The following is a 23,392-nucleotide window of genomic DNA, read 5'->3' as shown; positions in this document are numbered from 1 at the left end:
CCTAACGTTTGTACAAAGTGAAATGATTTTATTAGCTACCATGCTTAGTATGTGCCAGGCGCTGTGATTTATTCTTCACTAGTTAATTTATCCTGCTCTACCCATTTTCCTTAGCCAGGAACATTCTCAATCAAGGGTATAGTGTTGGAAGTGCAGAAGTTTCTGTGTTCTCCGGGCATGAATGGCTTGATATTTGAGAAGCCCTTCTGAGACTCTTTTGGTGATGCTGCTCTATGAATGTATTGGTTTTCCTGCATTTTATTTACTGCTGTAAATGGATGTTACTCACTGCTTTATTAATACACCGACAGGCTGTGTTACTAATGCTGCTTTACAAATTGAATAAGGATGTACTACTTTCCCAAACCACTATCTGGACAAATGTACTATATATGTGTCTTGGTTGTTAATCGGGCTCAGAAATCTATGCTTTTATTTTTCATAAGAGCCTCATAAACAGATTAGGACACTCAGGAATGCTTTAAAATAAATAGAAACATCCACACAACAGAAACTTAGTGCAAAATTCTGCATTCGACAGGCAGCTAACAGAAAGGAGAGAGCAGCAGGTTTTTTTCAATCACTAACACACGGGGCAAGGTGAGGGCGGTTTGTAATACTTCGCCATAATTACATAAAGGAGTACTTTCCTTAGGAAAGTGAACTGCAAATTGGGTACAAGTGATTATGGAATCGGTACACTCTTTTGGGTGTATATTTTTTGATCCGTAGACATTTTCCAACTATAAAAACAGTTTTGATATTACAAGGGGGAAAACACCTCAGGTTTACTTTATTTGAAGTGTTTGTTCCTTTCAAAAACTTTCCCCGTTTTAATCTTTCCCTCCCCCAAAACACATTCAAGGACCTTAAATTTATTGGGAGTTTCATATGTACACCAGAGGAAAACTAGCCCTCCTGCTTGCTTTCCAACTTAATTGCATAGAACACTTTAAAACATCATTCAAACACATTAGTTTTTACAGCATTGGCGTGAACGAGGACATGGGGAGGGGCACAGAGCGTGGTGTGGTGTGTGGATCAGGCTAATTCGAATACTTCCTCCAGCATCAAAGGCTTTGATCTCAAGGCGCATGCCCTGAGCACGCAGCTGTGACCCATGATTCACATCCCCTGGAAGGTGAGGCAAAGGTAGCATGGGAATCGGTGTCTGTATTCAATTTTTACTTTTATACCTAACAGTTCATGATTTTATATAATATTTCAGTTGTATGAAAAATAGGTCCCAATTTGAGTGATAACAGATTTTCTTGTGGTTTGACTCAATATTGTTTGGGTGAACACAGACGGGAAGTATGAGTTTTAATTAGAGCCGGATGAGCTCTGAAATACCTGCATGCACACCCAGCTTAGCAAGTTTTCCAGAAAGATTTTGAGTTCCCAGAGCTCATTTGAACTGTGAACCCTTTAGCTATTTTCCAAATCGCAAGGCACTGCAGTGTGGCTGTAGCACAAACGTGCAGCCCAGTAACAAGAAATGCATTTGCACTGTGTCTGCCCTGCACAGTGGCTTCCCAGCTATCCATGCTGGCTGAGGCTTCACAGTGGTTTCTCTCACATCCCGACTTCAAGCCCTGGTAATTCATTTCATATGACGGCTCACTAGAGCCATGGGCCTCAAAACACATTTTACATTTGCTGGTTGGGGCAAAACCTTTGATTCTGTTCAGTCAGTGAAGTGAATCAAGGGGTTTGCCTTCTAGTGGTGTCTGCATGCATCCCAGTGACAGGAGTGTGTGCCCTATTTATGTGAACTGAGGTTCATGTCCACAGAGCTTGAAAGTGGGGTCTGACTTGTTTGATCTACTGCCTCTTCTGTGCATATGTTTGTTTACACTTGAGTAGGTCTACCCTCTAGTTTTTCATTCACGTTGTTTTTCAATGAACCTTCCCATAGGGAGCTTTTGTGCACACACACACACACACACACACACACACACACACACACACAGATTGGAGTGCTGGATCTAGAGTACTGGAAGGTAGAAATGGGGCATATAATAAAGCCCTAACAACTCTAAAGAATGCTAGAAATTCTAGAAGTGGACAATGCCTCGATAACTGGCAGCATCAGGAGATTCCTTAAGAAAAAGGAAGTGGTAAGTCTTGGCGTGCCCTGCAGAGAAATTCATGGTATTGTTTGGAATGGCTTCAAGTTCCTCTTCAATTTTTCTTCCCATCAAATGCAAAGAATATCTGTGCATATGGAAGTTTCTTGGATAAGAATGCTAAAGAAGTGAGAGGCTAGGAATGGATAAAAAGATTTATGAGGATAGGGCTGTTGAGGATTGCATTTTGCTATTGAGTAGATCAAAGTGACAAAGAAAATTCTCTGGAAATAAAAAAAAATAACATGTTCTCATAGATTATGGAGTACAGTGGCTATGAGTTCAGGCTTTGAGTTCATAGTCTGGGTCTGAACCCTGGTTTCTCCTTAACGTGTATGACATGTGGTTAAGTCTCCCAGATCCTCACTTTTCGTATTAGTAAAATTAGGATTGGCAGTAGTACCTTTTCACCAGGATTAAATGAAATAACAAATGTAAAGTGCTTGCTCTACTTGCTCATACATGATGATTGTTATAATTACCATTGTTGGTATTACCTGGAATGCGAAGTTGTTTGTTGTAGGGTAGAGAGAGTAAAATGAATTTTTTATCAGCCCACTTTCTCTGCTAGAGTTCCAGTAGGATTGACTCAAATAAATAATTTTGGTCTAGTTATATCGACAATTAATATGTTAACAGGGGCTTGTCATGTCCTGTTATGTGAAAAAAATAAGGGAAGAAAGTGGCACTAGCAGAGCTCTGTGTTCATGGTAATAGATGGATCAGTTGCTCAAATTATAGTTTCCTCCTGCATCAGTCTCTAGTCCAGAAGGACATCACCCCCATTGCTAAATAAAGGCATGAAGTAGCTATTAATAAAAATGAGACAAAAGCATTAGATATGGAATATGCTTGCAAGAGAAATGGGAGAAGTTCGATGAATAGGGAAGTGGCTATAATTCAAAATATTCACAAAAAGTTAAGGCTAAGCGATATTATTTATTAATTTATATTATAGAAAACCAGAACTCAATCACACCTCCTTTGCTATTAGAATAATTGAATAAAACTACCTTCATTTTGGAAAAGATTATCCTATAAACTCATTTTTTTTTTGAGATTTTATTTCTTTATTCATGAGAGACACAGAGAGAGAGAATCGGAGGGAGAAGCAGGCTCCCTGCGGGGAGCCCCATGTAGTGAGCTGAAGGCAAACGCTTAACCACTGAGCCACCCAGGTGCCCCTATCCTATAAACTCATTTATGAGTTTGATCAGAACTCAGATGCTTTTTTGGTCAGATTTTCTACTTCTTTCTATTGGGTTGGAAGATGTTGAAATTAAAAAATTCAATCTAAGCGAAGGAACATGGAGAAGACCACAGCGAAATGAAGTACACTGATAATTTAATATTTTAAATGATTGTCTCTTCCCCTGCCTGACCTTTACAAGGCACATTAAGGAAAAGATTCGCACCCAGCCTGCTCCTGCTCTCAGACAAAGGTAATAAACTGGGAAAAGATGGAGTATATGATAGGGGCCAAGAGGAATGTGCATGGGGAAGCCACCTATGATAATCCCATGTTTATTATTTTCTATAATATTATCCATAAAGGAGACAAAGTTATATCTGATAAGGATCCCAGAACAAGGTTTGGCTCACAGTAACTACTCTTTAGTTCTTAGCCATTATTATTCCAATAGAAAACATACTTCAAGCACTATTCTAATAGAAAACATACTTCAAGCACTGTTCTGATTCTAGTAACAAGTGAGATGTAACAAAACATTTTCAGCACTGTATTGGCTGGCATGATATCCTCTTATGAAGAAGTCAGGTTATTGCTACCCAGTGGAGGCTGAGAGTCACGTGGGTGGGCACTTCTGTAAGGAAAGGCAAGAGGCCCTCAGAGGAAGGTCAGCAGGGTAAAGTCTCTGAGTCCCCATCAAGTTCTGCCTCTGTGATGGGATCTAAGGAGAAAGGAGGGAGCCCTGAGAGACCGGGCTCATTGCAATTGGGAACGCTGGCAGGATGTAGTACTGACAGGTTACTGCAGGTCCCATGGAAATATAGTAGAAGGAATAGACCACTCTGTATTTCCTGCCTTGGGTTATCACTATGACTTTCCTCTGGTTCTTTAGCAGGAAGTCAAAGAACACTTTTGTGGGGTAAAATGATCTAGGAAATAAAGCATCAGGAACTTCATCAATACGTGGTCAAGACAAAATCAAGTTTGAATCAGAGTAACTCAACATTCTCTGAAAATATCAGTGAGGGTGACAAAACATGAGAGACACCTAACTCTGGGAAATGAACAAGGGGTAGTGGAAGGAGAGGGGGGCAGGGGGTTGGGGTGACTGGGTGATGGGCACTGAAGGGGGCCCTTGGCAGGATGAGCACTGGGTGTTATGCTATATGTTGGAAAATTGAACTCCAATAAATTTTTTTAAAAAAAATGCATAGTCAACCACCACCACCAACAAAAAGTATAACTCAACATTCTCTTTGAAGATTTAAAGATACTGGCAGAGTCACACTCTCCAGTAGCCTCTTGACAAATGTGCAAAGGAGGTAAACTTCTTAAGACTCACATGTCTTTTCTATGACTTGATTAAGAGTTTTACTGAATATAGGATTCTAGGTGAGAAATAATTTTTGAAGAGTTGGAAGAGTTTTGAAGGCATTCCTCCATTTTCTTCTTGCTTCCAATGTTACTGTTGAGAAGCCCAAAGTGTTCTTCATGTTTGGTTTCTCTTGTTCACTCTATCTTCTTTTTCTATCCTTTCTCTTCTGAACATTACAGAATCTTTCATTATTATTATTACTATTATTATTATTATACTTAATGTTCTAAAATTTTACAGTGCTATATCTTGTGGATAGGTATACTTTTATCCATTGTATACAGGGAACCTGATGCATCATTTCAATCTGGTAAGTCATGTACTCCAACTCTGGGAAATTCTATTGAACTATTTCATTTCATTTCCTCCTCTCCATTTTCTCAGTTATTCCTTTGTGGAACTAATATTCTGAAGTTAGATCTTTTGCACTGTTTTTTTTTTTATTTTTATCTTTCCTTTTTTCATCTCTTTATGTTTTTACTCTTTCTGAGAGTTTTTTTCTTTTTAAATTTTTATTTAAATTTTAGTTAGTTAACATACAGTGCAATATTGGTTTCTGGAGTAGAATTTAGTGATTCATCACATACAACACCCAGTGCTCATCACAAATGCCCTCCTTTTTTTTTTTAATTTTTATTTATTTATGATAGTCACACACAGAGAGAGAGAGAGGCAGAGACACAGGCAGAGGGAGAAGCAGGCTCCATGCACCGGGAGCCTGACGTGGGATTTGATCCTGGGTCTCCAGGATCGCGCCCTGGGCCAAAGGCAGGCGCCAAACCGCTGTGCCACCCAGGGATCCCAACAAATGCCCTCCTTAATACCCATCACCCACCTAGCCCATCCCCTCCTACCACCCCTCCAGCAACCTCGGTTTGTTCTCTATCATGAAGTATCTCTTACAGTTTGCTTCCCCCTAATTTTCCCCATTCCCATATATTCATCTGTTTTGTTTCTTAAATTCCACATATGAGTGAAATCATATATTTGTCTTTCTCTGACTTATTTTGCTTAGCTTATTTTGCTTATAAAACACTCTAGCTCTATCCACATTATTACAAATGGCAAAATTTCATTCTTTTTGATGGCTAATATTCTATGGTATATATGCCACATCTTCTTTATCCATTCATCAGTCGATGGATACCTGGGCTCTTTCCATAGTTTGGCTATTGTTGATAATGCTGCTATAAACATTGGGATGCATGTATTCTTTCTGTATTTTTGTATCGTTAGTAGTGCAATTGCTGGGGCGTAGCAATTCCTCAATTCCTTGAGCAAAAAGTTCAACTTTTTGAGGAACCTCCAAAATGTTCTCCAGAGTGGCTGCACCAGCTTGCATTCCCACCAACAGTGCCAAGACGGTTCCCTTTTTTCTGCATCCTCACTAACATTGTTTCCTGAGTTGTTAATTTTAGCCATTCTGACAGGTGAGGTGATTGTGGTTTTGATTTGTATTTTATCTCCCTGATGATGAGTGATGTTGAGCATCTTTTCATATATCTGTTAGCCATCTGGGTCTTCGGAAAAAATGTCTATTTTGTCTTCTGCCCATTTTTTAACTGGATTATTTGTTTTTGGGGTGTCGAGTTTGCTAAGTTCTTTATAGATTTCGGATACTAACCCTTTTTCAGATATGTCATTTGCAAATATCTTCTCCCATTACATAGGCTTTTAGTTTTTTTGACTGTTTTCTTCACTGTGCAGAAGATTTTTATCTTAACTCCCAGTAGTTCATTTTTGTTTTTGTTTCCCTTTCCTCTAGTGATGTATCTAGTAAGAAGTTGCTCTGGCCCAGGGTGAAGAGGTTGCTGCCTGTGTTCTCCTCTAGGATTCTGGTGGTTTGCTGGTTCACATTTCAGTCTTGCATCAATTTTGAATTTATTTCAAGAAAGTGGTCCAGTTTCATTCTTCTGCATGTTGCTGTCCAGTTTTCCCAACACCATGTGTTGAAGAGATTTTTTTCCCATTGGATATTCTTTCTGCTTTGTCAAAGAATAGCTGACCATAGAGTTGTAGGTCCATTTCTGGATTCTCTGTTCTGTTCCATTGATCTATGTACCTGTATTTGTTGTGCCAGTACCATACCATTTGTTGTACTTGTATTTGTTGTGCTAGTACCATACTGTCTTGATGACACAGCTTTGCAATAGAGCTTGAAGTCTGGAATCGTGATGATTCCAGCTTTGCTTTTCTAAAATTTTCAGGATTGCTTTGGCTATTCAGGGTCTTTTGAATTTCCGTACAAATTTTAGGATTGTTTGGTCTAGCTCTGTGAAAAATGCTGGTGGTATTTTGATAGGGATTGCATTAAATGTGTGGATTGCTTTGGGTAGTATAGACATTTTAACAATGTTTGTTCTTCCACAAGCATGGAATGTTTTCCATTTCTTTGTGTCTTCTTTAATTTCTTTCATAAGTGTTCTACAGTTTTCAGAATACAGGTCTTTGGTTCTTTGATTCAGTTTATTCCTAGGCATCTTATGGTTTGGGTTCGGTTTAATCCTCTTCGGTTTATTCCTAGATACCTTACGATTTTTGGTGTATTGTAAATGGGATCAATTCCTTGACTTTTTCTGCTGCTTCATTATTGCTGTATAGAAATGCAAGAGATTTTTGTATGTTGATTTTATATCCTGAGACTTTACTGAATTCATGTGTTTGTTCTAGCAATTTTTTCATGGAGTCTTTCAAGTTTTCTACATAGAGTATCATGTTATCTGTAAATAGTGAAAGTGACTACTTCCTTGACAATTTAGATGCCTTTTACTTCTCTCTGTTGTCTGATTGCTGAGGCTAAGGCTGCCAGGACTATGTTAAATAGTAGTGGTGAGAACAAGGCATCCCTGTCCTTGTTCCTGACCATGGAGGAAAAGCTCTCAGGAAGATGGTATAAGCTGTGGGTCTTTCCAATATGGCTTTTATGATGTCGACGTATGTTCCATCTATCCATCTATCCCTACTTTGTTGAGGGTTTTTATAAGGAATGGATGCTGTATTTTGCCAAATGCTTCTTCTGCATCTGAGAGGATCACATGGGTCTTATCCTTTCTTTTATTAAGGTGGTATATCACATTGATTGACTTGTGAATATTGAACCATCCTGGCAGCCCAGGAATAATTCCCTCTTGATCATGGTGAATAATTCTTTTAATGTACTGTTGGATTTGATTTGCTAGTATCTTGATGAGAATTTTTGCATCCATGGTCATGAAGGTTATTGGCCTATAATTCTCCCCTCCTTTTTAGTGGGGTCTTTGGTTTTGGAATCAAGTAATGCTGGCCTTGTAGAATGACTTTGGAATTGTACCTTTCATTTCTATTTTTGGAAACAATGTGAGAAGAATAAGTTTAGTTTTAGAAGATTAAGTTAAAGAAGTAACTCTTCTTTAAATGTCTGGTAGAATTTGCCTATGAAGCTACCTAGTCCTGGACTCTTGTTGGTTGGGAGATTTTTGATTAATCTTTCAATTTCTTTGCTGGTTATGGTCTGTTCAAATTTTCTATTTCTGTTCAGTTTTGGTAGTTTGTATGTTTCTAGGAATTTATCCATTTCTCCCAGATTGCCTAGTTTGTTGGCATATAATTTTTTCATAATATTCTAATTGTATTTCTGTGGTGTTAGTAGTGATCTCTCCTCTTTCATTTGTGATTTTATTTATTTGGGTACCTTCTCTTTTCTTTTTGGTAAGTCTCGCTAAGGGCTTATCAATTTTATTAATTCTTTCAAAGAACCAGCTCTTACTGTCAATCTGTTCTACTGTTTGTTTGTTTGTTTCTATATCATTTACCTCTGCTCTAATCTTTACTATTTCCTTTTTTCCGTTGATGTTACACTTTATTTGCTGCTCCTTTTCTAGCTCTTTTAGGTGTAAGGTTCGGTTGAATATTTGAGATTTTTCTTGCTTCTAGAGTAGGCCTGTATTGCTATATACTTCCCTCTTAGGACTGTCTTTGCTGCATCCCAAAGGTTTTGGACTGTCATGTTTTCATTTTCACTTGCTTCCATGTATTATTTTTTTTTAATTTCTTCTTTAATTTCCTGGTTAGCCCATTTGTTCTTTAGTAGGATGTTCCTTAAGTTCCTTGTATTTATGGTCTTTCCAATTTTTTTCTAGTGATTGATGTCAAGTTTTATAGCATGTGGTCTGAAAATATGGATGGTATGATCTCAATCTTTTTGTTATTTGTTGAGGGCTGACTTGTGATCCAGTATGTGATCTATTCTGGAGAATCTTCAATGTGTACTTGAAAATAATGTGTTTTCTGCTGCTTTATGATGAAGTGTTAATATATCTATTAAGTTCATCTAATCCAGTATGTCATTCAAAGCCATTGTTTCATTGTTGATTTTCTGCTTGGAAATCAGCGGGGTGTTAAGGTCCCCTACTATTATTGTATTATTATCAGTGAGTTTCTTTATATTTGTTTTTAATTGACATATTTTTGGGTGCTCCCAAGTTGGGGACATAAATATTTACAATTGTTAGATCTTCTTCTTCTTCTTCTTTTTTTTTAAAGATGTATTTATTTATTTTTAGAGAGACAGAGGGAGAAAGAAAGTGAGAGCAAATGGTGGGGAGGAGCAGAGGGAGAGAATACAGAAGCAGGCTCCCTGCTGAGCATGGAGTCTGATGTGGGGCTCGATCCCAAGACCCATGAAATCACTATGTGAACTGAAAACAAGAATCAGAGGCTTAACTGACTGGACCCCAGGTGCCCCTATAATTATTGGATCTTCTCAATGGATAGAGACCTCTGAGAGATTTATCTTCCAATTCATGTTCCCTGAATGCTCTCTTTTCTTTTTCTTTTCTTTCTTTCTTTCTTTCTTTCTTTCTTTCTTTCTTTCTTTCTTTCTTTCTTTCTTTCTTTCTTTCTTTCTTTCTTTCTTTCTTATCTCTCTGAGGATGTTCACTTTTTTCATTCTCTCTGCTACACTATGTTTCTTCCAAGCACTGATTTGTTTCCATTTGTTTCAGTTTTTGTCTTCTATATTCAAAACATTCTTCAGATGTTACTTGTTGGGTGAATAGAGAATTTGAGCACATAAATGGGGCTTGTTGGCTGTGTTTTACTGTAGGAGAATCTGAGTGGTCTCAGGCCACTCAGGATTGTGCTCTCGATGAAAACACCAGATTAAAGGGGCCTGAAAAGCAGCTCTCATTTTCTCACTATTTCACTGGTCAAGGAAGAAGGGATGCCTTTTTCTTCCCTCAAACGTGTTATCTCCTTTTTAAGTCTCAGACCAACAAAGCTACATCTTCTCAGAGGGAACATCTTTTTCTAATTCACATACAACAGTTTCCCACAGCCACCAGAGGCCCTGGAAAGGCTGGCTGGGGTCTTCCCCAGGTCAGTATCTTGAAATCTTCTGTGTTGAGCTAGTCAGATTCTCCAAGGAAGAGCTTTTCAAACTCCAACCTGTAGAGGAAGGGACTCACTTGTAGGAATTTGGGACTGAGAAGGGCAGATCATCCATTTAGCTTCGGTGTTTATATGGTCACTTAATCTCCATCTTCAGTAGAATATCTTTACTTCACAGGGGCTGCTGTCCTCCAGTCCAGAGACTGTTTTATTTGGGCAGCTGCTGTGTTGGGAAAGGGCAGTGACTTACTGAGTGGAGTTAGGGAAGGGGCTCTAGCTTTTACTCAGTTTCCCTTATTATAGCCTCCATCCTGAACCCTACAGACCAATTCCAGAGGCACTTAGGGCTACCAGTTCTTAATATTTTGAGGCTTCCACATTGTAAGCTGGGTTTTTTCTGAGTTTCTCCCACTGTTGACTTTACATTCTGATTCCTGAGGTCTGCCAGGCAGTTGTCACTCTTCCACTGAATTTGAATTTACAAAATTTTGTTATTTTCTCCTCTCCAATTCTCCGTCTTTTTTTTTAGTCACTTGAACGTAATGTTAGATTTCAGAAGGAAGCAAAAGTATATTCAAGAGTTTAATATGCTTGGAACAAGCTATAGGTTTTCTTCAGACTCCAGGAAAAATGTCCTGGATATCAGCTCTTAATACAATGCCTGCATTTAACGTGAGTTATCTCCCATTGAGAAGAGACTGAAAGTCTATGTGGTTGCCTGTGTTCTATTGTTAGAACAGTTTTTGAGAGAGTATTTAGAAATATTTTTCTGAGAGAGGCTGTATATATATATAATTTATTTATTTATTTATTTATTTATTTATTTATTTATTTATTTATTTATCAAATATATGTATATATAAGTCTCCAGCTCAGACCATTCAATTGCCTGTTTGACATCTGCACTTGGAAAGAAAATACACTGAGTTTCACAGAGGATGAACAGAGCTCAATCCCTGACCCTTTCAAAACCTATTTCCCTATGGCCTCCACACCTCAGTTCATGTCAACTCATCTCTCTAGTTGCTTGGGCCAAAAACTTTGGAGTATCCCTGACTTCTTGCTTTCTCTCACTGCCTTTATCCAAGCCATGAACCGATCCTGTTTTACCCTCAAAATCTACCCAGAATCTGACCTCTTTACCTCTGCTGCGGTGATCTGAACCACCATCATCTCTTTCTTGGATTTAAGGATGAGGCCAAATTTTTGATATGCAAGAAGATCTGGAGCTAACTTTGAAAGGTATAGCCTTGAGAAAACTGAATCACTCAGATCAGCAATTTGTGAGAATCTGTTCTTCTTTTTAAGAAGAAAAGGCAGAGAAGGGAAGAGACAGTAAAGTGATCCACTGGGAGGATGAAAGCCTAGTTCAGAAACGGCCATGGGTTTTTTACCAGCTGCCAAATGTAATACCTGCCTTGAAGTTGTTGGCATTGCTACAATGTATATTTCCTTCCATCACTACAAATCTTTGATTTTTTTAATTAAATTTTTTTGCTTTGTATACAATGACTTTATAAGAATGTTTTTGTTTATTATTCTCATCAAGGTAGAAGTTAGTGGGGAGAACAAGATAAAAGGGTGAAATTTGAAATCTATGTCAGCTCTGGGTACAAAATGCTTATAAGAATGAAACAATCCATAACCTGAATGAAATAATCAGACTCTGGGTAATACACACAATTCCCTCTAAATTAGACATTGTCTAGGGCATGGAAAGCAGAGGGAAGCTTGAGCCAATATTTCCTACATGATCATGGGAATGGCAGCCTTAGCTAACATCTGAACTACTGACTATGGGTTTTGTTTGTTTTGGTGTTTTGTTTTTGTTTTTGTTTTTGTTTTTGTTTTTTGGTAACATGAATAAAATTGTGACTTAAGATGACATCTCATCTCAAAATAAAAAAAATAAACACTTTGACCCAAACAATAATGTCACCTATAGCCTCAGAATTTGACCTTCTCAGTTCCATTGATTTTTACCCCTACTCCATAAAACTAGTCAGCTATTCTCATGGTCATACTTGGGCCTTACTAATCCAGTAACTGTTCCATATCTGCCTCTAATTGCCCTCTAGCAGAAGCTCCAGGTTCTGGTAGAGACAGAACGGGACTGAAAACACAGGAGACACTTGTATATTCACAGTCTTCCTGCTCTTACCTACCTTCTGGGCTTCACCATGTCAGCTGCTTTTCCATCACTAAGTTTAGCTCTCTTTTCTCTACTATTCTCCTAACATACTGATATTACAAATTGAAATCCCAGATCCCAACTAAGCTTCTGGATAATGCACACATGTTCATGGTCTCTTATCTCAACTGGCTCTCAATTCTGGCAATCCACAAAGGTATCCTTTCTCATCAGCTTTTTTTCTCTGCAGCAGCTATTTAAAACTTTCTCTATTCTCCTCAAATTACCCAACTCACTACTTCAGTTCCCTTGCTCTCAGCCTGTGCCTTTGCCTCCTACTTGATGGGGAAAATAGAAATCACAAAAAGGGAAATTGCCCAGCTCCCTGTCATCTCGTGCATAGATTACCACTGCAATTGTGCCCATCCTTTCCCCCTTGCCATCTGTCATACACAAGAGGTGTCTCTCCTCCAGGCTAAACTCATCTCCATGCCCTCAAGCTCTGTGTTCCCCCACCTCTCCATTCCTCTAGGAGCTTGCTCCATATCATTCTCAGTCCGATACCTTCACTGGCTCCCCTCTCTTCCTGCACTTGCCAATGAGCACATAAGCACACTCAAGTTTCTACTGTCTCAGGACACAAAATAAACAAAGAAAAAACCACCCAATCTGCCTTTACCTCCCCTTTCAGCTACCATTCTTGTTCCCTCTTCTTCTCTGCCAAACTTTCCAGAGTGGCCTCACTAGCTGTCTTCATTTCCTCATCTCTTTTCTGAGGTTATTAGAAATTGCTTTGCTATGAATCTAGTATGTGCTTTTTGTTCTTGTCTTTCTTCACTTTTCAGTTGGTCCCACTGGTTATGTCCTTGTTCTCAAAATAATCTCTCTTCTTGACTTTCCTAAAATAGCACTTTCCTTATTTGTTTTGATTTTTTCTCTTTAATACTCTGCTTGTGTGTGTGTGTGTGTGTGTGTGTGTGTGGGTGTGTGTGCATAATCCTCTTTCTTTGCCTTCGTGGTATGACTCAGGATATCATATCAACCCTCTCATTTTTTCTTTTCTCTATATACCCTCTAAGAGAAATGTCACCCAGTCTCATAATTCATGGACCATGGCTTTCAAAGCTGTTGTTAAGGCTTCATAAAGATACATAGGCTTCATAAAGCTATGTAAATATGTGTGTGATATCACATATACACATATATCACATCTCTGTATCTTTCAAGATGTTCAAAGCCAAAGTTCCTCAAAAAAAGATTCACAGAGGTCTTCTTCAGCAGGCTTCAGTTAATATTTTTTATCTTTTTTTTCATCTTTAGTTTCTAATTTGTTATCAGTGAACATACATTACTTATATTATTTAAAAAGTCATAACAAGTGGATTAGCCAGAAAGAAGTGAGACCCGCAAAGGAGATGAAGAGTCAACAAAGAGGTGAAAGGAGGACCAGGAGACTATGGAATCACAGGAGCTAAGGAAAGGTGGCACTTTAAGAAGATGGTGGGATCAATATTATAATGAGACTTAGGGAGATTAAGTAATTTGAGGACTGAAAAGAATACCTTGGATTTGGATACTTGAAAATTCTAGAGATTACCAATAAAGCAATCTCAGAATTTTTGAAGGTAAAAGCCAATGGAATTGGCTGAAGAATCAAGGACAGCTGGAGAAATGAGGATCTCTAGAGAATGAAACTCCTCTGATATGGTGGATTCCATAGTGGATGTGATCAACTGATGGTGCAATATGAAATGAGTAAGTAGGCAATGAGATATTAAGATTAAACATGCAGAAGTTAGAGGGAATAGCCAATGTCAAAATCTCCAGTTTTTGGAGATAAAATGAGATCATGAGTATAGTGGAGTATAGCCAGGAGAAGGAACACGCAAAAACAAGAGAGGTGTATAGACTGAATGTAGTTAAGGATAAGTTTGTAGGTGTAGGACAGAAAGTCAAATTATTTTCTGCCTGTAACTCAATTTTCTTTTTAATCTTGAATGCAAGTTCATGTGAGTAATATCCCTACTAAATACAGACGTAGGTCTATAATTGATAATTTCACATGGAAGTATTTTAAAACAATAAAAGATAAGCACTATTTATAAGAAGGTATTTAGCTTAATTACCTTAAGAAATTATCATTGGAAAGATTTTGGTTTGGTTTACTTTGCTCTAGCAAATGCTAAGAATTTATAAAGTCTGATGTCAAACTATAAAATTATATCTTGCCAAGCTAAGAAAAAATTTAAAATTGTTTACTATAAAAATAAGGCCAAGCATTATCTCAAAATGGATATATTAAAAGGGATAATGATTTCCACAATACTCCTCAATACTAGAATCAGTCTGAATTATTAATGTTATATTGTTTGCATTTATATTTATCTCCAAAAACTGGCACGTTATTAGAAGGAATTCAAAACCAAAGACATGTTAATATTTAAAATACCTTACTAGATATAGAATTTGTCCTGCATGGGAGCAAAAATGGAAAGATATCCAGAAAAGTTGAAGCTGAAGAATTGAAAAGGAAAAAAAAAATCCTTTAGTGAAACCACTTTCCCAATTTTATTTTGATTTCTTTTCAGCTTTAAGAGCAGCTTAATATGGAAAAAAAAAATAAAGCACAAGGCTGGAGAGAAGAGCCACATTTTTTCTTCTTCAATGTCAAAGAAATAGCTTTTCCTGCTCCTACTAAATTGGAACTAAGCTCATAAGGATGAAAATAAATGACTAATTTCTTGGGAAATAACCTTAAATGAAAGATTCTTTTTGCCCAATGGTTGCTTTTCTTAAACTCCAGTTGACTTAACCTCATTCTCAAGGCCTCTTCTGGTCTTCCTTTCCTTGCACCCTACTGGTATCAAGTGTGCCTTAGAAGTCTGTCTCATCACTTGCTACCCATTTGGGAAATGTTTTCCTTTTGTGATACAATTTGTGGGAAGGAATAAGTCAAATGTGATTGTGCTTACTTAATTTCTCTTTTAAAACCCACCGAATGTTTAAGATTTGTAAAAATGGCAACCAAAAATATGACCATTAATTTTGCAAAGTAATGTTTCCAACAACTCTGACAAAAACTCCTGATAATCCTTGAAGTTTTTAATATATGCCTAAATATTAATTTTAGTCTTCTCTTTTTTGCTAAAATTATTTAAAAGGATACTTCTTAGTGTCATCTGTGTAAGAATTTAAAATTTCAGTGAAAGAAACTGAATTAATTTTATTAATTAATGAACACAAAGACTGTGTTCATTTCAGAGCCCACCTTGCATGATTTTTGCTAGGTTAGCTGTTTAGAACTTCAGGGCTGGCCCTAAGCATGGTATTTAGGCCAGTGATTTTAAAAAAAATTTTTTTAAGCAGTGGAAATCTTTTCCTCTCCTGCCCTCAAACTGAATCTTAACTATCCCATGAAATTCATATATACATAAATATCATATGTAAGACAAAATGGAACATCTGAAGAAAAAGTAGGGCTTGGGTTCCTAGAACTCTGCCTATTTCTTCTTGTTTTTCATAGTGACTCTCTGGTACCTTCTTTGATTCTATGATATGCAAAAAAACCACTCATCTTCACCATAGAAAGAGGGCCAAACTTTGGTCTCCATGCTCATTTTCTAGAATTTCTTTCTCACTGCAAAACACCTCTCCTTGCTTCTCACTCCTCAACTGGTGATGTAAGCTTGTTCGTCATTTGTTCATTCCACACAGATCTGCCCAATCCACACTTGTACCCTTTCAACAACTATCCCAAACCACTACTTGCACCACAATCCCAGAAACTCAGTCCCTCTATTCCGATAGTCTTAGCTAGACATTTTGTAGAACACAGTTCAAACACATTGCTATTGAGTTTTACACGAGTGATAGCCTTGTTTACTGTTCCCAGATTTGAAAATTTTTGTTTACAAATTTTAGAGAAGATATTTTTTATATTTTTTAAGCCAAATACTTAGTCTACAGAATTTCAATTATATACCAAAGAGTTACATTTTTTAAAAGATTTTTTTTATTTATTCACCCTGTCTCTGTATCCTGAGAGAACTGGAATGGGTCACATCCCTAAGCTGATTCCAGGACCAGTCCAGAGATTCTGATCAGACATTTTCATAAAGTCATTCCTTCAATCTTACTTTAAAATCTACTTGGATCTGGGTTACTAAAGTAGCTTATTTGTATCAATACTAATTTTATGTTAATCTAGCTTCTTCAATACATATCTTACATTTCTGAGAAGATTTTACTTTTAAGTAAATTTTTTCTCTATTACATCTTTTTGGGTATGATAAGCAGGTGGGGCAGTTCTTTGTTTCCTGTGTCAATCAAGAAAATGTTGCTGATCACCTGTGATGGGATGTGATGTGAAAGGCACTATAGGAAAGGCACAGTCTAGCTCTCAAGAAGTGTACAGGGTGAGAAGCAAGGGATATGGCAGCCAGTGGCCCAGGGTAATAGCCCTCTCTCTGCCTTGTGGAGGGGAACCCAGGAGACAGAGAATAAATGACTTCCCAGCTTTCTGGTTGTTGTCCCCAGTGACTCAGGGAATGGGTGGTGGGGAAGATCTCTCCCTTTACAAAGCAAAGCCCAGGCCAGATATAAGTGAAAGCTCAGGCAAGCTTTCTCAGATCATCATCACCCAGTCTTTACCAGAAATGACATTCCTCCACTCATTCCACCATTAAAGATCCAGGAGAGGCAGGGAGGATAGGTATCCCTTGGGAAGGATGGAACTAATAATAGCAATAGCTAAGATTTCAACAAACAATTAATGCCTGCCAGGTATCAGGTACTATTCAAAGTGCCTTATATATGTCAATTCATTTAATGCTCTCAACAAACCCAAAGTTAAATACTATCATTAATAGTCTAGTGTTACAGATGAGGAAACTAAAGCATAGAGAGATTAAGTCACTTGCCCAAAGTTGCAATGTTTGGGAAAGCCAGGATTTGAACACAGGCTCCAGATCCCATGCTCTTACCCATATATACACACTGCATCCCTTGGTGTAAGTACCCATGGAGAGGGAGCTGGTCTGGCCTGATTTCTGGACCTGGACTCCCGGGCCTAGCATTTCCTGAGGTGTGTCTAGTTTTCCCTGGTCCATGGGCCATCATGCCTGCACCTGATCTTGAAATCTGTAGTCATAGTCAACTGCCTCCATCAGCAATTCTTCCATTCAATGGGGCCTCTTTGTTCCTGAAAACTCTCCTGTGGGTCTTATAGGAGCATGTGGCTCCCTTGTTTGCTATGTGTAATCTGTGGGGCCAGGATCTAGCTGTGGTTGACCTTTTAGATGCCCACCTCCACCAGTGGTGGACCATTGCTCCTACACCATACTGGTTTGCAGTCAAACACACTCACAGCTTCTCCTGAAGGCTGAACCCCTTACTTTCATCTCTGTGTCTTCAGGGGCTAACTCAATCAACATTACTTTGAGGTTAAGATGCTCTGCATATTGAGTGGAGGTATGAGGTAACTAGGTGATGGGCATTAAGGAGGGCATTTGATGTAATGAGCACTGGGTGTTACATGCAATGGTGAATCACTAAATTCTACCTCTGAAACTAGTTATATGCTGTATGTTAACTAAATTGGACTTAAATGGGAAAAAAAAAGATGCTCTGCATATTTCAGCTCCAGCAACAAACAAAACTGAGATTTTAAAAATGCCCTTCTGATCCTTTTTTTTTTTTTTCATTTCAACTCATGTTCCTTTTCAAAAGTGCTTGAATTTTTTTTTTTCTGGTCCAAAATAAAACTTAACCAGCTACTCTTTTGTCTGGGCACAATGACACTGGATCTCTCTGCTTAATATTCCTCATAGCTTACTTGTGTTCACAGACTGGATTTCATTGTGTATGTTTTTTTCTAAACTGTTCAGTGAGATTATTCCTAGGACTGACCCTTCAAGAAGGCTGCCCAGGAATGGCTGCCCCCTCTATCTGTTCTCTCTTGTCCTTGTGTCCCTGTCAGGTTTCCTGACCATAGCAAAGCTTACTTATTTTGAATTGCTTTGGTGCAGAACTTTGTCACAAATGTCCTAGAAACTTACATGACAACTGGTTTCCTCCTTTGGGGCACTAGGAGCCCTAAGCACATTGGATGAATTGCCATAATACACGTAATCGGCAAAGCTATTTTTTCTCCTCAAGTGTTATGCCTTAACACAGAGTAAAAGGATTTACTTAATGTTGCATTTCAAGAGGAGACATTCACAATGAGAATCTTATCCTCTCCATGATCCTATGGTATGTTAAAGTTCTCATGTATTAAAACTAAGGGGATCCCTGGGTGGCGCAGCGGTTTGGCGCCTGCCTTTGGCCCAGGGCGCGATCCTGGAGACCTGGGATCGAATCCCACGTTGGGCTCCCGGTGCATGGAGCCTGCTCCTCCCTCTGCCTGTGTCTCTGCCTCTCTCTCTCTTTCTCTCTCTGTGTGACTATCATAAATAAATAAAAAAAATTAAAAAAAAAACTAAGTATCTCTTTTCAGCCTATCAGCTTACTCTGACATAAGCCATTACTATGAAAATGATCTTAATGAGCATTAAAATTATAAGTAACAGAAATAATTTTAAAATTATTTCAGTAAAGTCAAGTGTTTATGAAGAAAGTATCAGTGCTAAATGGCTTTCCTAACTTGGTAGTGGTAATTTTTTTTTTTTTTTTTTTTTTAATGATTTTTTTTTTTTTAATTGGTGTTCAATTTACTAACATACAGAATAACACCCAGTGCCCGTCACCCATTCACTCCCACCCCCCGCCCTCCTCCCCTTCTACCACCCCTAGTTCGTTTCCCAGAGTTAGCAGTCTCTATGTTCTGTCTCCCTTTCTGATATTTCCCACACATTTCTTCTCCCTTCCCTTATTTTCCCTTTCACTATTATTTATATTCCCCAAATGAATGAGAACATATAATGTTTGTCCTTCTCCGACTGACTTACTTCACTCAGCATAATACCCTCCAGTTCCATCCACGTTGAAGCAAATGGTGGGTATTTATCATTTCTAATAGCTGAGTAATATTCCATTGTATACATAAACCACATCTTCTTTATCCATTCATCTTTCGTTGGACACCGAGGCTCCTTCCACAGTTTGGCTATCGTGGCCATTGCTGCTAGAAACATCGGGGTGCAGGTGTCCCAGCGTTTCATTGCATTTGTATCTTTGGGGTAAATCCCCAACAGTGCAATTGCTGGGTCGTAGGGCAGGTATATTTTTAACTGTTTGAGGAACCTCCACACAGTTTTCCACAGTGGCTGCACCAGTTCACATTCCCACCAACAGTGTAAGAGGGTTCCCTTTTCTCCACATCCTCTCCAACATTTGTTGTTTCCTGCCTTGTTAATTTTTCCCATTCTCACTGGTGTGAGGTGGTATCTCATTGTGGTTTTGATTTGTATTTCCCTGATGGCAAGTGATGCAGAGCATTTTCTCATGTGCATGTTGGCCATGTCTATGTCTTCTTCTGTGAGATTTCTGTTCATGGTAGTGGTAATTTTTAAAGTTAAAAGCTTTGAAATTTTTACCTTGATGCAACAAACTGGCTTTCTCTTTTGCCCAGCCATGCTTTTTGAAGTTTTTCACATACCACAAAAATACATAATAAGGGATAGTTAACTTCACTCTGAACCCCAGCTACATGACCATGACATATTTGGAGGTGACTTTGAGGTGCATTCCCAAATATGGTACAATGCTTTCTAAATTTACAGTCTGATTTCCTGCTGCCAGTTATGACTGCCAAATGCTACTGACAGTGCGGCCAGTTTGTGGTGTCCCTAAAAATCATCAGCAATTTGAAAACATTAGCGCCCGGCAATAGTCATACTTTGCAATGATTGCCTGTATTTATCACCTTACTTTTCCAGGGTACAAACTAAAAAAAAAAAAAAAAAAAAAATCACAGAGAAAAATTAAACTTCTCTAGCAGAGGGAAAATATAGAGTTGAAAAGTCAAATGCATTATAGGATCCCAACCCCTTTCTGTATTGTTTAAAAACAAAAATAAACAATTTAAGCACTGGGCTTCTGTGGCTATGCAGAAGAAAAAGATCATAAATATGTACCCTCCTCAAATGCTGCTTTTGTTTGCCTTCACATTTGCAGAGCATTTCGAAATATTAGTATTTCGATCCTAATTGTGGTTATGTGGCAGTACTAAAAATGGGGAGAAGTTCATTGCTTCATTCAGCAGATATTCACTACGTTCTGCACCATGGCATGAACTGTGCCTGGCAATGCAGAAGTGCATGACACAGGCCTGGCTTCTGCCTTCAGGAATCTTATAGTCTCCCGAGACAAACAGTGATGTCCATACAACAGAGAAGAGGAGGCAGTGCTAGGAGAGCACATATGTAGGCAGGCAGTAAATACAGACTCCCCGGAGGAGCAAGAGTGAATCCAAAGCCCAAAGGATGGATGTGAGCAGTGCAAAGTGTGGTATGGGCATTTGGAGAACATTCCAGACACAGGAAGAATGGTGGGGCCACCTACTAGGGATTTGGGTTTGTGCGGAGCCCAGAGGCGCCAACAGAAGAGATGAGTAGCAGTCAGCCCCTGCTCTGCTCTCCATTTGTACATCGTGGCAAGTAGCTGTCTCCCATCCAAGACCATGTGTCTGTCTTTTCATACAAAGTTACCAAATGCTGGCCAAATCAACTCCTATGAGTAGGTTAACTTTTTAAAAAGTATTTTATTTTTTTTGAGAGAGAGAGAGATAGTAAGAGAGCAGGGTGGAGAGGGAGAAGCAGTGCCCCTGAGCAGGAAGCCAGACATGGGGCTCGAACCCTAGACCCTGGGATCATGACCTTAGCTGAAGACAGATGCTTAACCTACTGAGCCACCCAGGTGCCCCTGAGTATGTTGAGTCCAGGATAAACTATTTTCACATACAGACTCCCAAACTTAGTGGTTTAAACAACCTAGAAGTTTGTTTCCTCTCATGTGACACTGAGCAAGTGGTCCAGGGGCTCTACCACTGTCAGTGGGTTGGCTAGAGTCCAAAGCCACCCAGTGGTCTCTATTCTTTAGCCTTCAGGAGTAGGGAGGGGGATGTGACCTGGGATACACATGTGAGCCTTGATGTAGGGCGAGAAACACAAGTAGCATGCATCACTTCTCACTTCTCATTCACAGGGTCATAGCAAGATTCAGGGGAGGCTGAGAGATGTATCCTGTGGCTGGAAGCCATTTGCTGTGCTAAAATTAGCATCAAAGAGTGGAGGAGGGATGTGGGTGGACACTCAGCAGTCCATGCCACAAGGGCAGTGAGGAAAGAAGGCGGGTGTGATGGTAGAGAGGCAGGCAAGAGTCCATCACATGAGGCCTCATTCAGAGCAAAGGAAACCATGTTAGTGTCTTAAAGGCAGTGGTGGATTTAGGAGTATGGTATTTGCTCACAGAAGAGGCTTTTGCAAAAGCCTTGATTGATCAGGGCAGCCACAAGCCAAGGTTTTCTACTGATTCTCCCATTGAATTGTCACATCACCTTCTTCACCAAAAACCCAAACACACATTCGGGGGACACATATCTGAGTCATATGGTCTCTGAAGAAATGGCTTGAGGACTTTTAACAGATAGTTGTGTGTAGTTAGACAGAAACCTGAAATATCCTGTGTTATTTGGCTTTATACTGTCAGTGACCGTAGGGCGTACTCTGAGGTTACACCCAGTCACAGAGGTCCCAACAAAACACACAACCTAAGGTGCGGAGGTGGCCACGGCAGCACATTCCTACCTGTAGATACAAGTGTGGCCTCTGCATTGTGGTCAAGCTACAGGAAAGAGCTAAGTTAGAGCTACCCTCTAGGGGGGCACAGTACTGCCTGCAGCCTCTCTGGGGAGCTGTATTTGTGGTCAGATCCCACCATGGATACAGGGCTGTCCACACAGCATTTTTCAGGCCAGCACGCCAAATTCTGTCTACACTGGGAACATCGAGGTCAAGGACTTTGCTGCTGTCTGATTTGTTCGGTATACAGGAACTGGACTTGAATCCAGGGAGAAGCCTGTTAGAAAGCCACCTGCCCCACACCACAGCTCAACTTGGCAAGATGCCACTCTTTTAAGGATAGCAGCAGCCATTCTGATGCACCCGCTGCGAGGCAGGCTCTTTATATATATGTAAGTGTGTGTGTGTGTTTGTGTGTGTGTGTGTATACATGTCATGTTATATAGAAAGATGTATATATTATATATGTCATTTTCATCCTCTCAGTAACTATTTGAGGTACATATTATCATCCTTTTAGAACCATGGAGCCTGGGAAAGCAGGGTGACTTGGCAGCTGCACCCATAGGCAGAATTCAAACCCAGTTCTGATGGCACCAAACACCAAAAATTTTACTGCTGTGTTATTTATTTAATTAGTAAGTTTCTTCCTGATATTTAATTTTCTAAATTCGATCAATGGACTGGCTTTGGGACATCTGTTTAAATTATACTTATATAAAAAAATTATACTTATATATATTATATATGGCTATCAACTAAAATGATCTTTTCGGGGCACCTGGGTGGCTCAGTTAAATGTCTGCCTTTGGCTCAGGTTGTGATCCCAAGGTCCTGGGGTTGAGTCCTGCATCAGGCTCCTGGCTCTGCAGGGAGCCTGCTTCTCCCTCTGCCTCTGCGTCTCTGCCTCTCTCTCTCTCTCATGAATAAATAAATCTTTAAAAATAAAAAAATATGATTTTTTCAAAACCTACCTAAATTTGCATGCAAATCACCGGCTATATCCTATAAAAAGTACATCAGAAAATTCTGATGCTCTTATTCTTAAAAAATGGCTTGTGGCAGCTTTAGTGCCTATAGGCTGCCTGGATTCTTGTCTTATTTATTTATTTATTTTTTTAAATTTTTATTTATTTATTTTTGATAGTCACAGAGAGAGAGAGAGAGAGAGGCAGAGACACAGGCAGAGGGAGAAGCAGGCTCCATGCACCGGGAGCCCGACGTGGGATTCGATCCCGGGTCTCCAGGATCGCGCCCTGGGCCAAAGGCGCCTGGATTCTTGTCTTAAGGCTTCATTATCAAATCATTCTTTCTATGATAGGACATCATTTCTTTTAGGATAGCAATCAATGAATGAAAAATACAGAGAAGTCATGGCGGTGGTGTCAATTTAATTACTAATAAGTGTTATCATCTGATTAATAGTTAATTTCTGGTTAATCATCAATTATTAATTTAATT

At 39.0% G+C, this 23,392-nt stretch overlaps 1 protein-coding gene and 1 long non-coding RNA gene across 8 annotated transcripts in view; one reads left to right on the top strand and one right to left on the bottom strand.

Moving 5' to 3' along the window:
* The window catches only part of LOC144313749 (outer dynein arm-docking complex subunit 2), a 251,252-nt gene that overhangs the window by 55,465 nt on the left and 172,395 nt on the right, over window positions 1-23,392 (bottom strand). Inside the window, exon 20 of one of the 7 annotated variants that reach the window (XM_077896984.1) lies at window positions 14,610-14,705. The exons of the other annotated variants lie outside the window; for them this stretch is intronic. Within the exon in view, the coding sequence (XP_077753110.1) occupies window positions 14,625-14,705 (81 nt within the window). The 3' untranslated portion in view covers window positions 14,610-14,624. Of the gene's footprint in view, window positions 1-14,609; window positions 14,706-23,392 lie in introns of those variants that run through there. 7 annotated transcript variants of the gene reach the window in all.
* The window catches only part of LOC144313754 (uncharacterized), a 213,387-nt gene that overhangs the window by 74,372 nt on the left and 115,623 nt on the right, over window positions 1-23,392 (top strand). The gene's annotated exons all lie outside the window — the stretch shown is intronic.

Source organism: Canis aureus, chromosome 5, assembly GCF_053574225.1.
Source record: "Canis aureus isolate CA01 chromosome 5, VMU_Caureus_v.1.0, whole genome shotgun sequence".
NCBI lineage: Eukaryota > Metazoa > Chordata > Mammalia > Carnivora > Canidae > Canis > Canis aureus.
The sequence above is the reverse complement of the archived record's forward strand: the minus strand, read 5'-3'. Positions and strand labels throughout refer to the sequence as shown.